This window comes from Mytilus galloprovincialis, chromosome 7 (genome assembly GCF_965363235.1).
Source record: "Mytilus galloprovincialis chromosome 7, xbMytGall1.hap1.1, whole genome shotgun sequence".
Taxonomy (NCBI): domain Eukaryota; kingdom Metazoa; phylum Mollusca; class Bivalvia; order Mytilida; family Mytilidae; genus Mytilus; species Mytilus galloprovincialis.
In genome coordinates, this window is record NC_134844.1 from 24,537,483 (window position 1) to 24,550,668 (window position 13,186).

Sequence of the window (13,186 nt, forward strand, 5' to 3'; positions counted from 1 at the left end):
TTTCTATATTTGTCTGTTTTTTTTAGTTATAAGTTGGTGGTTTATAAAATGTTGTGTGCAGTAATACCAAGTAGTTTTTGCAATTTTTGTTGTTTTGGTTTGTTATTTTAATTTATGGTTTTTTTTCACTCCAATTTTCAAAGCAGAATTTTAAACATCTAATTATGGCTTGAAAGTTTTCTATGTGACTTACGATCAGATGCATTATTTTCCAATCTTGCTCTGTCTGGAAGGGTCAGTTTACTCCTGGATGATGATGCTGTCATTTGGTCATCTCGTACTAAACCATTATATATACCAATATAATCTGTGCAGGCTAAAAATAGATGAATGGTATATAACTGTAACACATGTGAACACAATCAACAAGAATGTGTCCCTAGTACACAAATCCCCAATCTGCACTATCATTTTCTTTGTTCAATGGACCGTAAAAATCAGGTAAACACTCTCTAATTTGGCATTAAAATTAGATAGATCATATCATAGGAAACATATGTACTAAGTTTCAAGTTGATTGGACTTCAACTTTATCAAAAACTACCTCTACCAAGAACTTTAACCTAAAGCAGGACAGATGGACTAACATACAAATGGACAGACAGATGAACAGACAAATGGACGTGCAGACCAGAAAACATATTGCCCATAAATGGGGTATAAAAGTACAATAATATGTACATAAGGTTTAAAGGTAGACTATATAGCTATTAGATTTAAAGTTTCTATATTATTATCATTGAATAGCCACTGACAAACCTGAGGCTATAAAATGTATGTTGAGATAATACATGCAAATGATATCCATTTTGAAAAAATCTATTGATAGTACATGTATCATTGTAAATTTTAAAAATCGCTTTCTAACCTATTTTTCACTTTTTTCACTTTACAGTAAATAAAAATTCTTTATAAGTGTACCAAAGGATAAGCATAAGTAACTGACACTCTTTTAAAACCAAAATTGTTATTAAAATTTAAAAAGGAAATTGTATTTGCAGTGCTGTACTAAACAAAAATTGATACAACTTGTGGAGTAAAACTTACTGTAATTAATGACCCAGTACCCTGGTATTCTGAGGTAGACATCACCAGACGATTGGTTTACTGTGAATAACATATTGGTTCTGTCCAATAACTCATCTATCAGACATGTGTTACTGATATTGACTGTAACGTTGACAGCACTACCCCTGGGTGGTGTCCCCTGATCTATTCCAATTATCTCTAACGTAAGTTCTGTGCTTCCATTGTACACCTGACGTCTGATATCAGATATGTAAGTGTAATCAACTGGTGGACTGAAAAAGGTAAGCACCATTATTTTACAGAACAATATTTTATATCTTTTATAGCATCACTACTTCTGCATCATTTCTTTTAAAAATCCATGCAAAGTGAATGTAAGTGAAAAGTGATAGTTGAGTCTGATCAATAGTTTTTTATAATCAGAATCCTTTCTTAACAAGAAAATTCAAATTCTAATAATGCTGACAATTAATCTCTATTCTAATATGACGTTCTTCTTTAGCTTTGGGTACAAAGCCATGTTCTAATTTGAATAGAACATCATACCTGTCAACCTGTGACGTGGAAAATGCAGGTCATGACCTGCATTGAAGAATCAAATCTCAGGTCATAACGCGTACGAACTTTTCGAGCTGAATTTCAGTATTTATGGTACATTTTCTTATAATGTATATCAAAGATACCAAAACATCAATGCATGTTCACTTTGTTAAGTCATCTTAAATCTTATTAAATATTATTTCATTGCACTTTTAAAGATTTTTATAAATTTGTGTAACTCAGTCTTATGTGCTTTACTTTTTGAGAGAAAATACTACAATCATAAAACACTAGAATCTAATGTAATTCTTAAATGTTTGAGACTATTGACTATGTAGCCTTTAACCATACTATTCTTCATTTAACAAGGAAATTAGACTATGATAAAATATAGTAATACAGTTAAAGGAAGTATAAATGTAAAAAATAATTTTCAACTTTTTTTTATAAAATTGTATAAAGGTATAAAAATAATGAAAAGTTATTTTTCAATATGTATTTGAATTTTATATTTTTATGAATCTTTTTCACCCATAAAACGTAAATATAAGGAATAAATTGGAATGGTGACAAATAAGGGGAAGTAACTCTAGTTCAGTTTGGAAACCAATTATGGTGCAATTTATTTACGACCTAAAGCTTAGGTAATTGGTGTTAATTAACAGTGTGTTTGACATCAAAGCTGTCAAGTGAAGCCATGCACTTAATGGGTCACTTAATTTGACAGTTTACATAGCTAGATGAACTTCCTGTTCATGGAAGAATTACGAATTTGCCGGTATTTCAAAGGAATATTCTCGAGGGAATATTACTTATGAAATCAATCTCAAGGCTAAGAAATACGGGTGAAATTGGGTCATTTTCAGAATTCCCGGGTTATTTCAATGACCCGGCGGGTGTTCCGGGTGATCCCTCAGAATTGTGAAAATCTCGGGTCACACCCGCAGAATACGGGTCAGTTGACAGGTATGGAACATGGGCTGCACGTAATTGACGTCAGAATTAAAATTGCAATGTCAGATGAATTTTGAACACCAGAGATCAAAATGGACATTTTTGTTGGTGTTGCTTGCTAGGAAATTAAATAAAAACATTCTAAAAGTAAGATTAAATGTTTCTGTTCTTTTTTTATTGATAAAAATGTTGATTTTTCAATAACGTTTTTGTTCATCAAATCAAAATGGTGAGATTTCGAGCGTCTACTATAGATCCGCTTTGAAGTACAACATTCAAAATATTCCAATTAGAATCGAAATAATTCTATCAAGTCATGCTCTATGCTCATTTTAACATGGGTAGGCATTATATTTGTAAACATTTAATACCTCGCTAACGCTCGGTATTCGGATATTAACAAATATAATGCCTACCCATGTTAAAATGGGCATAGAGCATGGCATGAAAGAATTATTTCTTAAGTATATAATGGCATTGCTTTTATGTTTGTGATAGATAGGCTTAAGTAAGGGTCTGATTTCATTAAATATTGAGCTTAATCAAGGTTAAGGACAAGGTTTAAACAAGTGCATTAGAATAAATTGTTGAAGATAATCATATAATATTAGCAGTTCAAATTTAAAGGGCCAGTGTCCTAAAACATCATAGTATTTACATTATTTTAAGATACTATCAACAATTTATTTTATTTTGAAAAGTAATTGATCTAACCTTTCATACATAACAGGTGATATATAGACCTGTATCTCAGCGTTGATCCCACTGTCGGAATCCTGTGACAGTACATTAAACAGAGGATCTAACTGTAGTATAGGTCGGGGTGTGATGTACAATATACTGGTCAAACTTGGACAGTTGTCATTCACATCTTGTACAATGACCTGTATAAATAAGGTTCTTTAAATGTTAGTTTGCCAAGAAATAAAATAAAAGTTGACACAACATTTTCTTAACAATCAGCTAATACTTAAGAATTGAATGCTTCTTTTTGTAACTTCATTGGGGTGTAAAAGTGTTGACCGAAGTACATTTTGTATGAAGCACGGAAGCGAGAGTATACAGGAGTATATAATCTTATTGTTTTGGGTCCCTCTTGGTCATATAGGTCCTAAAATACTAGAAAGCTTATGTCATTTGCTTCGTATAAATAGTTCAATACATAAAACTCATACATATTGTAAGTAAATCTATTGCTTCTGTTTTGTTTCATTTTAAACGTGACTGTGAAATACTGTCTCAGGACCTAAAGACACAGTTTGACATAATGGACCAAAAAGGTTGTAGTTGACTTCAGTGTTGTTGTCAATTAAACAGTCTTTATTTGTCTTTTAATAATTTAAAGGACTATGGGTGATCTTATTGTTTGTACACCAAAATGAAAATAAAGTTATAATTTATAGTTTGAATTTTCATTGTTAAAGACATTTTAAACCAATCAAAACATTTTGTTGTACCCTTTAAAAATAAAACCCAGAATGCATTAGATTCTGAGAAGGCAAATTCAGTGTATAATTCTGAAATACTTACCCTTATGACAAGGGAACCAGTCAGCCCTGAGCCTGTATCTGTTACTCTCAATGTAAGAGTGTAAGTCTGTTCTACTTCATAGTCTAATTCGGTTACTAAAGTCAACAATACTTGACTGGTACTTATAGTAAATATTTCTGATCCAGGTGTGCTTGGTTCAGGAATCATAACTTCGGGGGCACATTCTGAAATAAACAGACTTTTTCTAAGTATTACAGTAAGAAGTCCACAATCTTAATAAACTAGGTCCAAGGATAAGTATTACAAAATCACAGTCTATGCATATCATGGGATATTGATCTAGGGGCAGGATGGATCTTATTGTAAGACTTTTAGATTTAAGAAAATAAATGAATTATGATACTTTAAATTGGACATAATTTCTGTTAGAAATTTAAAGTGTTTTCAAAACAGGAACTCTATTTTTTCAAAATTTTGATTCACAGAAGTAGTTACATACTGTTTCAGTGGTGTAGATCACATATAATATGTTGCATTAAAATTGCAATAATTTAAATTCACATTTTGGATTTGTTTTATATGAATGAAGCAGAATTATCTTCATTATCGCAAAAATAATAATTGAATTTTGTCTTAAAACTACAAAATCGCAATGATAAATGCACCCAATAATTCTGAATTTACAGTCTCAATTTCAATTGGTTATGAAAAATTATGAAAGGAGAATAATCTAGATTTAGGGTTCAATTTCCATACTATAAGTACATATCAAAGTAAGTAATTTCAATTATCTCCCCTTGTCCATGCAGTACTGGATTATATTGCTATATGAACAAACCTCATGTAGAGTTCTACAAATGTGTAAACTTTCATTAATATATGTCTAGAGTGGGGTGCTCATTTTCGCCATTTGAAGTAAACTGATATTTCTATATGAAGATAACTTCAAATGCAAAATATTCTTAAGCTTGAAAACGTGTTTGTTTGAAAATAATCATCTGAAAAGTTAGATTAAAGAGTGTCTGAATTTGCCTGATGTTTTGTCAATGGGGGACACATATTCGCCGTTTTTATATATCTATTTAAACCCAAAAAACTACAGTTTTAAACAATATTTTACAAATCAATTTCATTAAAGATGGCAATAGCAGACATTTTAAAGGTGTACAGAACTGAAATTTAGGGCAATCAGTCAAAGATTTACTAAGAAATACTTCTTTCAAATCGTGTTTTTCATTCAGGAAATTGGCAGTAAATCGTTGCCCGTTTTTTGGTCCATTGCGGTAAGTGGCGCAATTTTGTCGAAGTTTAAAAAATAATCATATTTGTTTTAAAAAATTTAAGTTACCGGCATATTTCTTCCATTTCAGCCATCTTTTAAAGTATTTACACCTCAAAATTATAAAACGGTGAAATTGTGTCCCCGGCGAATATGCGCACCCTACTCTAGCTGTTTAACTTGACAGACAGACTGACATGGTGAACCTGATATTGAGAGGGTTGAATACTTACCGACATATGACATATTTGTGCCTTTGACAAAAACATATTCATAAGTAGGTGGAGTTACTGTAGTAGCAGCATTTCTATTGGCTATTGTATCTGCCTTAAGAGTGAAATGTCTTGCTTCATTTCCTGGAAAATAAAGATCATGAAAACAAATTATGACTTGATGTCCTTTTATATGTCAAAATCTAATGTTGAGACCAAACTTCTGTTTCACTTTAGATAAGTGTTCTGTTAAATGCATCTTTTAACATTTTATGAAATGTACCTCTGTGATTGTACATTATAGAAAAATATTCTCAGTTGTGATTGTATAGTATTCTTCTCTATATTTATATCTAAGACGTCTAGACAAAAGTTCAAACTATTTTTAGGACTGTATTAGAAAAGTTCTTCTGGAGACCATGCACACACTTTCTTACAATCACAAACCTTAAATTATTATTGACTATCCATTTTGAACATTTCTAAGATGCCCAACTACTTCCATAAATTTCTAAATGAATTCCTTCAGAGAGCAAAAAAAAAGTTCAATAGAATACCATTACCATTTGAACAAATGACAGAGAGACAAAAAAAAAGGATTTTTTTTTAGTTTTGAATTACTCATTACAGTAAAGCAATAATATTAACCAATTGTACAGTTAAGACATAAATTCCTCTATGTTCAGTAATTTAGTTAAAGTTATACTATTGAGTTTAAGCCATCCATTAAACCATCAATTATTCTGTGTGTAGGTTATTTGATCGTAATGTTGTTAAAGTGGGAACAGTCTCAGAACTTTTAATATAAATTACCTGATAATAATTCCACTTGAAATGACGGACCTGTAGCAAATATATCCCAGACATTAAAAACTCCCACAATTCCATTGACGTGAAGATCTTCCCTGGGAGTAAGATGATAGTTAAATGGTAATGATCCATTCTCTGGTAGATCTACGTTCTCAAACTGAATAAACAACTCTGATGTACAAGGATGTCTCTCTGCATGGAAAATCTCAAATGGGTATGTTTCTCCCACCTGAAATATGATAAAAAGTTACTACTGCATGTGTAAAGCAAAAATATAACATAGTTATGGAAAATGTGACATAAATCTTGTAAATCTTAAAGCAATTAAGATATATTTTACTTTGCACTATTTGTCTCACACAGAGCAACACATCTTGTAATGTGCAGTTCAATGGACCATGCTTTGAACTTCGGTAAGTTTATTCCATGAGTAAATTGTCCTGATGACTCATGTCTAGGAGGTAAAACATGTTGACAAGCATTTAAATAAAATTGCATTCTTATGAAGTGTAGTTGGAATATTGGTAATTTATTTGATTTTATATTGACAACCTTGCATACCAAAGTATCCACTTCAGAAGTCTCCAACTGAAAATAAATACAACAGTGTTAGCTCACTAGATGGAGTAATATTAAGTATATATTACCATACATCACTCACCTCTAGTTCTACATATACAGATGCACTTGTGAGGGGAGATAACCCAACACAATCTCCATTTACTAAAATACCTTCTTCTGGAATAACATAGCCTCCTCCTAAAATTGATGTAAGATATATAGTCAAATGTAGCTATACATGTATAATAATGTTATATGACCATGCTTCGTAAGCCTATAAGGCTGGCTGAAAATAACAATGTTCATAGCATATGTATTATATTATGGCAATTCAGGTTGTATTTAAATAAATTATTTATTCATTTATTCATAGTCAATGTGTTCTAAAGTATTAACTCTATATGGTAAAATACTTCTGATTTAAATTGAACTGCTATGCATATGGACTAAAAAATCAGTATGCAATTCTATTTATGAATAAAACACAAAAACAAACATGATAAAAAATCAAAGTGATGGAAATCACTCATGGAAAGATTAGAAGAGTAGTTTGAATTATTTCATATTAAGGTATGGTGAGGAAAAATGAACATTAATAAAGCACTATTGCTGAAAATTGTATTTACAGCAGGTCTTTAGAAGGAAACTTGCTTTTCCAGTATGAAGATAAAATGAGCTCTAACTAAATAATATGGGTCTCTTAATTTGTACAATTTTATTTAAACTGCAGTTTATATCTTATCGAAATTATGTTGCCGGTTCTGAACATGTTTCAAAAAAACAAAAAAATGCAAAAATTCTTCTGGTAAATGTTACCAACTATCCTTGTAAGACATAAATCTGGACCAACAGCTTAAAACTTTAAAGTGTCAACAAACAAAATTGAAAAATGTTGTTATGGGGCATTTTGTAAGTTGAAACAGAGGTTATAGGGCATTGAAGGTTAAAAGTTTTAGAGTGCCTTTTGATCAATTTTTAAAGTATTTTTCAACACAGGGCATTGAAAATGTACTTTTTCAACGTAACTCTTTCTTGATTGCAAACATATGTATTCAATTCTCATAAAAATGCAAATGACTAAAATAGACATAATGATTGATGGGAAATAAACTAATAAACAATGGTTTGTTATAATCAGTGGTTATAATTAATAGTTTTAAAATTTTTAATCTGTTTCAAGCCAATTCCTGATAAAAAAAAGTGTACTAATTTAATCGTTGATTAAGGGGGCTCCTGGGTATAAATCAATTTTTTTTTCTAATATAGGATTTCGCTATATTTTTTCATAAATGAACTTTATCATATACTTAAAAGAAAAATAAAATAAAAAAATGGGGTCACCGTTCATTTAAGCTCAAATCTGCCTCCAGAAGAAGCATACATTTTTGTTAAATGTCCTTTTTTTCTGTTGAACTAATAGGAGAAATATAGGTAATATCGAAATTAGAAAATAACCTAATTACAGAAATCGCTTAAATTTTACTATTATTTACTTTATGTACAGCTTATATGAAAACAATAATAAAAAATATAGGTCACCGATGAGTTAAAAAAGATATTTCAAATTTAATGCCAAAAAATGGCATTTTTGCACCAAAGGGAGATAATTTGGAGCTTTTTCAATGAAAGAAACATTTTAAAAGTCATCTGGGGCCAAACCGAATTGATTTTTTGGGTTGATTTTTTACCATATCATAAAGTGGTATGATTGTCAATGAGACAACTCTCCCAAAGAGACCAAATGACACAGAAATTAACAACTATAGGTCACCATACAGCCTTCAACAATGAGCAAATACCATACCACCTAGCTACAAAAGGCCCCAAAATGAATAATGTAAAACGAGAAAACTAATGGCATAATTCATGTACAAAATAATGAACAAAAAACAAATATGTTACACGGCAACAAACGACAACCACTGACTTACAGGTTCCTGGCTTTGGACATCACCACAACAAAGACACTAAGTACAGATCTGAGAGTACTCGCAGTACTGACTGCTAGTTCAAAGCCAATAAAAAATAATTAAAAAAAATATACATCTTAGACTAAAAAAATATTTTTTTTTAAAGACTTCATATTATATTATATGATACTTCAATTGTACCTACTATGAGCAAAATAAAATATGTAAATATTATTATTTGTTCTTATTTTGTTCATATTTTATAAGTTACATTGATTAGTAACCTTTGATTAACTGCAACACGCTATAAAAACAAATTAATCATTATAAAAACAGTTCCCAATTGTCCCACATTTAAACTTCCCAATTGTCCCACAAACATATTCCCGATTGTCCCCCAAATTTCATTACCTTTTTACCTGTAATTTCAAAAAGTGGGACAATCGGGAAGACACCTAAATTATAGGCCTTACTTGAATACCTTTTACTTATTCATATTTATATTCATATTTCATTTTTTTAAGATCTTGTTAATCCATTAATCATTTATCTTTCAGATATAATTTACAGAATCACTGTATGTAATGTAGATCAAAAGTATTTGGCAATAAATAAATCTATCATCCTTATAAATATCAAACATCTAATATACACATTTGTGTATTCAATTATGAGGTCAAATACTTGTGTATTAAGAATTATATTGAGTGGTCTGTATAATTATGTAAGACTGAGGTTGATAGGTAATGTGGTCAATTTGATTGGCAGTTTAGGAGGTGGGGCATTGTAATTAAAGGTTCACCTTGTCTCTGATTGTTTAGTGATAATGACAGTTGTCAATCATACTAGTTGAATCAATACCCAGTTACCTAATCAAAATGTTTTTTAAAAGCCTGCACATCAACACACCTTAATGACATACATTCTTGAATGAACTGCTCCAATAATATACCCAGTTTTTTTCAGTTTATATGTGTATTATGTGCACATATATCAGAACCATAGGGAACTATATTTCAGTGTGAATACATTTAGTAACAGTAGCTAACCTGTCCTGTTGTTAGGGAGGCTGGTGCTCAGTAAAGATTTAGAACAAGTTCTAATCTTTCCAAAAATGATAACTTAGGAAAGACCAAAAGATAGTATTACTCTTGGCAAATAATTTAATTTGGTATTCAACTTACAAATAAAAAGAATAACATAACCTAACAATTGACATTGACATGTAATCATTTCTGAGGATTTAATCTCTGTCTCCTAAATCTAGTTTTTAAGCTTATAACAACAATCATTTAGTTCCTTGTAGAATTTGTAATTATCTTAAAGTATTTTTATTTGTTTTATCAGTAAGTGGTGTGTTATTTGATGTGATGGAAGCTTGTAATAAGAAAACATGCATTTACCATTTGCTGTTGATAAATCTATTTTCTGACAAGGTATATCAGATGTTGTCCTATTTTGTACAATTTCAACAACAAGTTTCTTGTTTATATATAACCATAATTCTTCTCCACCACCCAGGGTTATGACCTCTAACCCACTGAAGGTTATGCCACTTCTTATCGCTGATGTGAAGCTACAAAAAATAATTATAGCAATTACAATAATCATAAAACAAAACAGCATATATAATCCCAAATCAATGTGTCACAGAAAATATAGAAACAGATGAGCCATTTTCACATGATATGTCTGACATCTCTTACTTATATCTTTAAAGTCTTTGAACTTCAGAAAGTCATAGTTATCCACATGGGGTTAGGTTGAACAAATGATTTAGATTAAGAAATCTCATAAACTGTGTATACATTTATACATTTCTTGTACATGGATTTTTGTTTACAAATAGGACAGGAAGAGGAAATTTGAAATTTTTTCAAGATTATTCATGAAACCAAACATTGTGTAACATAAAAGCAATCATGAATTGAATTGACAATTTTTCACTAAGGATTTAAAATAATTTGAATACATTGTACCGACATTTACTGTCATTATGCAACATAAAGAAAACTCAATATAAACCACATTTTTCTTATACATTTAAACAAGAAATGCAAAACTGAATAAAATCTAGACATGACACAAAAATTGTTTTGCTATTACTATTAATAGAGATAACCTCTTTTTGAAGCCGTTATTATTGTATTAATGTAAGTAGTGCCATTCAACTACATTAAAAGCCGAAATTTGATGTGTGTCCAACAAAAAATACTGAAAAAATATGTTTCAATGAAACTTACGCAAAATTATGAAGTGTTCCACCACAATCAGTCTGTCCTTCTGCTCCGTAGCCAGAATTATCCACAGGAAAGAAGGATCCAGAGTAATATCTAAATAATAATAAAACATATATATTCTATGTCTGCATTAATTTTGATATCAAAAATTCCACATGAATTTACTTCCCCTCCGAAATGTGAATGTTTTCTTATTCTTAAATATCTCACCATGATAAAATTTTCTTTTCACGCTTTCACCAAGTTATACATTTTTTTTGGCTTGATGGTAATTGTTTTCTGTGCTTACGGTACTAGTAGGATACAACCTTTTATAACCTCTTTGGCTGTCAATTAATTTTATATGGAATTAAATCCCTAAAAAAATCCCATTTTACAGTATCTCTTGTTGTGCTTTGCAATTCTTTTCTCCTATAATCAAAGTTATATCAATTTTCAACTCAGTTACACCTTTACAGTTTTCATGTTCTTTTTCCACTTGACAAAACATTCTGTAAACCTGTCTATTTTTATACCTTCTAACAACAGAAGTAGTAGTACTGTTGTCATAAGATAGAGTTATTCCCCCTTGAACTACAACATTAGATGATGTTGATCTAAACCATTCAGAGAATGTATCTGTAGTTGGATCACTGGAAATAGCCAGCCAAGAACCAAGGGGACTTGTCACATGGAATGGACTAACAGACAATATCCCACTGGTAGAGCTGAAATCGTCATGACCTGCACTAAAATCGTAAAAGGTCATGTCCATGTTGATGTCCTTTGAGTTTGTTGTAACGTTGTTTTCAGTTGTTTCATTTCCTACCAAAATAAAATGTATAAAATTCACTTTGTTAATCTAGGTGTCAATCATTATACAAAAATTCATTTTTTTTTAGGACAACACTTTTTTTGCATTGAGAACAAATCACCTTTTAATTCCAATAGAACATGGAGTGCAGGTGTGTGATGTCACCATCAAAATAGCTGAGTCAGTTGTATGTTGAACCAAAATGGCTGCCTTTTGAATATTGTGTTCTATAGGTCTGCTTCGAAGTACAAAAGTTCTGAATTAAATCTATCATAACATATTCTATGCTCATTTCAACATAAGTAGGCATTATAAATGTCAACATTTTATACCTTGCTTACAATCTGTATAAAGCTATTGACAAATATAATGCATACCCATGTTAAAATGAGCATAGAGCTTGACATGAAAGATTTCTTTCTTTAAGTTTAGCTGATGAAAACCAAATCCTACATTTGTCAAACAATTTTGCGTGGTTTTTAATAATGCTAATAATGTGACTGAGTGGGTATATCTCATTAATAACTTGCATTCTAGAAAAATATAGATATATCTTTTAAGATAATAAGAACTTGCATTCTATAAAATAGTACATGTATCTGTACCTAGATTTTCTTGAGATCGTAATAACTGATCTTGCATCTTTTGTCCAGTCTTCAAAAATTAGCAATAATAGATACACGCAATAATTTTCGAAATTTACAATAACTGAGTGAGTTACTTACCAGAACCAGTAATGACAGCTGGAGTAAATATAAACGTTGGTACACTCTTAGCACTGGTATAGTTGTCTACTGTCAACTCAATAACACATTCATATAAAGTCATGGGAAGTAACCCATCCACATCGCCAAACGACACAGATGTAGTATGATCAGTTGATTTGGTACAATTTGAGTCAATAGTGCTACAGTCAGTAACAGTGGTATTGGAAGTTGTTGAGTTACTTGATGTGACTGTTGTGTTGTCTGCAGTGGTGTTGCAGGGTGTATTAATAATGCATTCTGGGAAATCTAATACAACTGTCTGTAATGTTGTGAGGGTGGCAGCCGTATTACTTGTGCATGTCACTAAATATTCCCTAAAAGTACATATGTTATAAGGCCAATTACAATTAATTGATAGATTTTCATCCCCACCCGCCCCTCTGAAATCTTCCCGCCCCAATTTTTTTTTAATTTTTAAAAAAATTATGATTTCCAGATTTTGTTCATATCCTTTACCGGTAACCGTCGATAATTTTGTTTCATTCAAAGCTTCCTGTTTCAAATTTCGGTTTTTGTATTTCTGAAGAGTATTTTTATTAAATGATTAAGTCGATATATTCTGCTGATCTACGATGACAACATTATTTACTGAGAATAGAG

At 30.8% G+C, this 13,186-nt stretch overlaps 1 protein-coding gene across 1 annotated transcript in view; it reads right to left on the reverse strand.

Annotated features, from left to right (window-relative positions):
- The window catches only part of LOC143082611 (uncharacterized), a 125,680-nt gene that overhangs the window by 35,853 nt on the left and 76,641 nt on the right, over window positions 1–13,186 (reverse strand). Inside the window, exons 28-38 of the mRNA XM_076258374.1 lie at window positions 12,545–12,900; window positions 11,542–11,830; window positions 11,030–11,119; window positions 10,190–10,362; window positions 6,977–7,074; window positions 6,319–6,544; window positions 5,527–5,649; window positions 4,054–4,238; window positions 3,238–3,407; window positions 1,048–1,301; window positions 194–316 (exon numbers count right to left, since the gene is read on the reverse strand). Of these exons, the coding sequence (XP_076114489.1) occupies window positions 194–316; window positions 1,048–1,301; window positions 3,238–3,407; window positions 4,054–4,238; window positions 5,527–5,649; window positions 6,319–6,544; window positions 6,977–7,074; window positions 10,190–10,362; window positions 11,030–11,119; window positions 11,542–11,830; window positions 12,545–12,900 (2,087 nt within the window). The remainder of the gene's footprint in view (window positions 1–193; window positions 317–1,047; window positions 1,302–3,237; window positions 3,408–4,053; window positions 4,239–5,526; window positions 5,650–6,318; window positions 6,545–6,976; window positions 7,075–10,189; window positions 10,363–11,029; window positions 11,120–11,541; window positions 11,831–12,544; window positions 12,901–13,186) is intronic.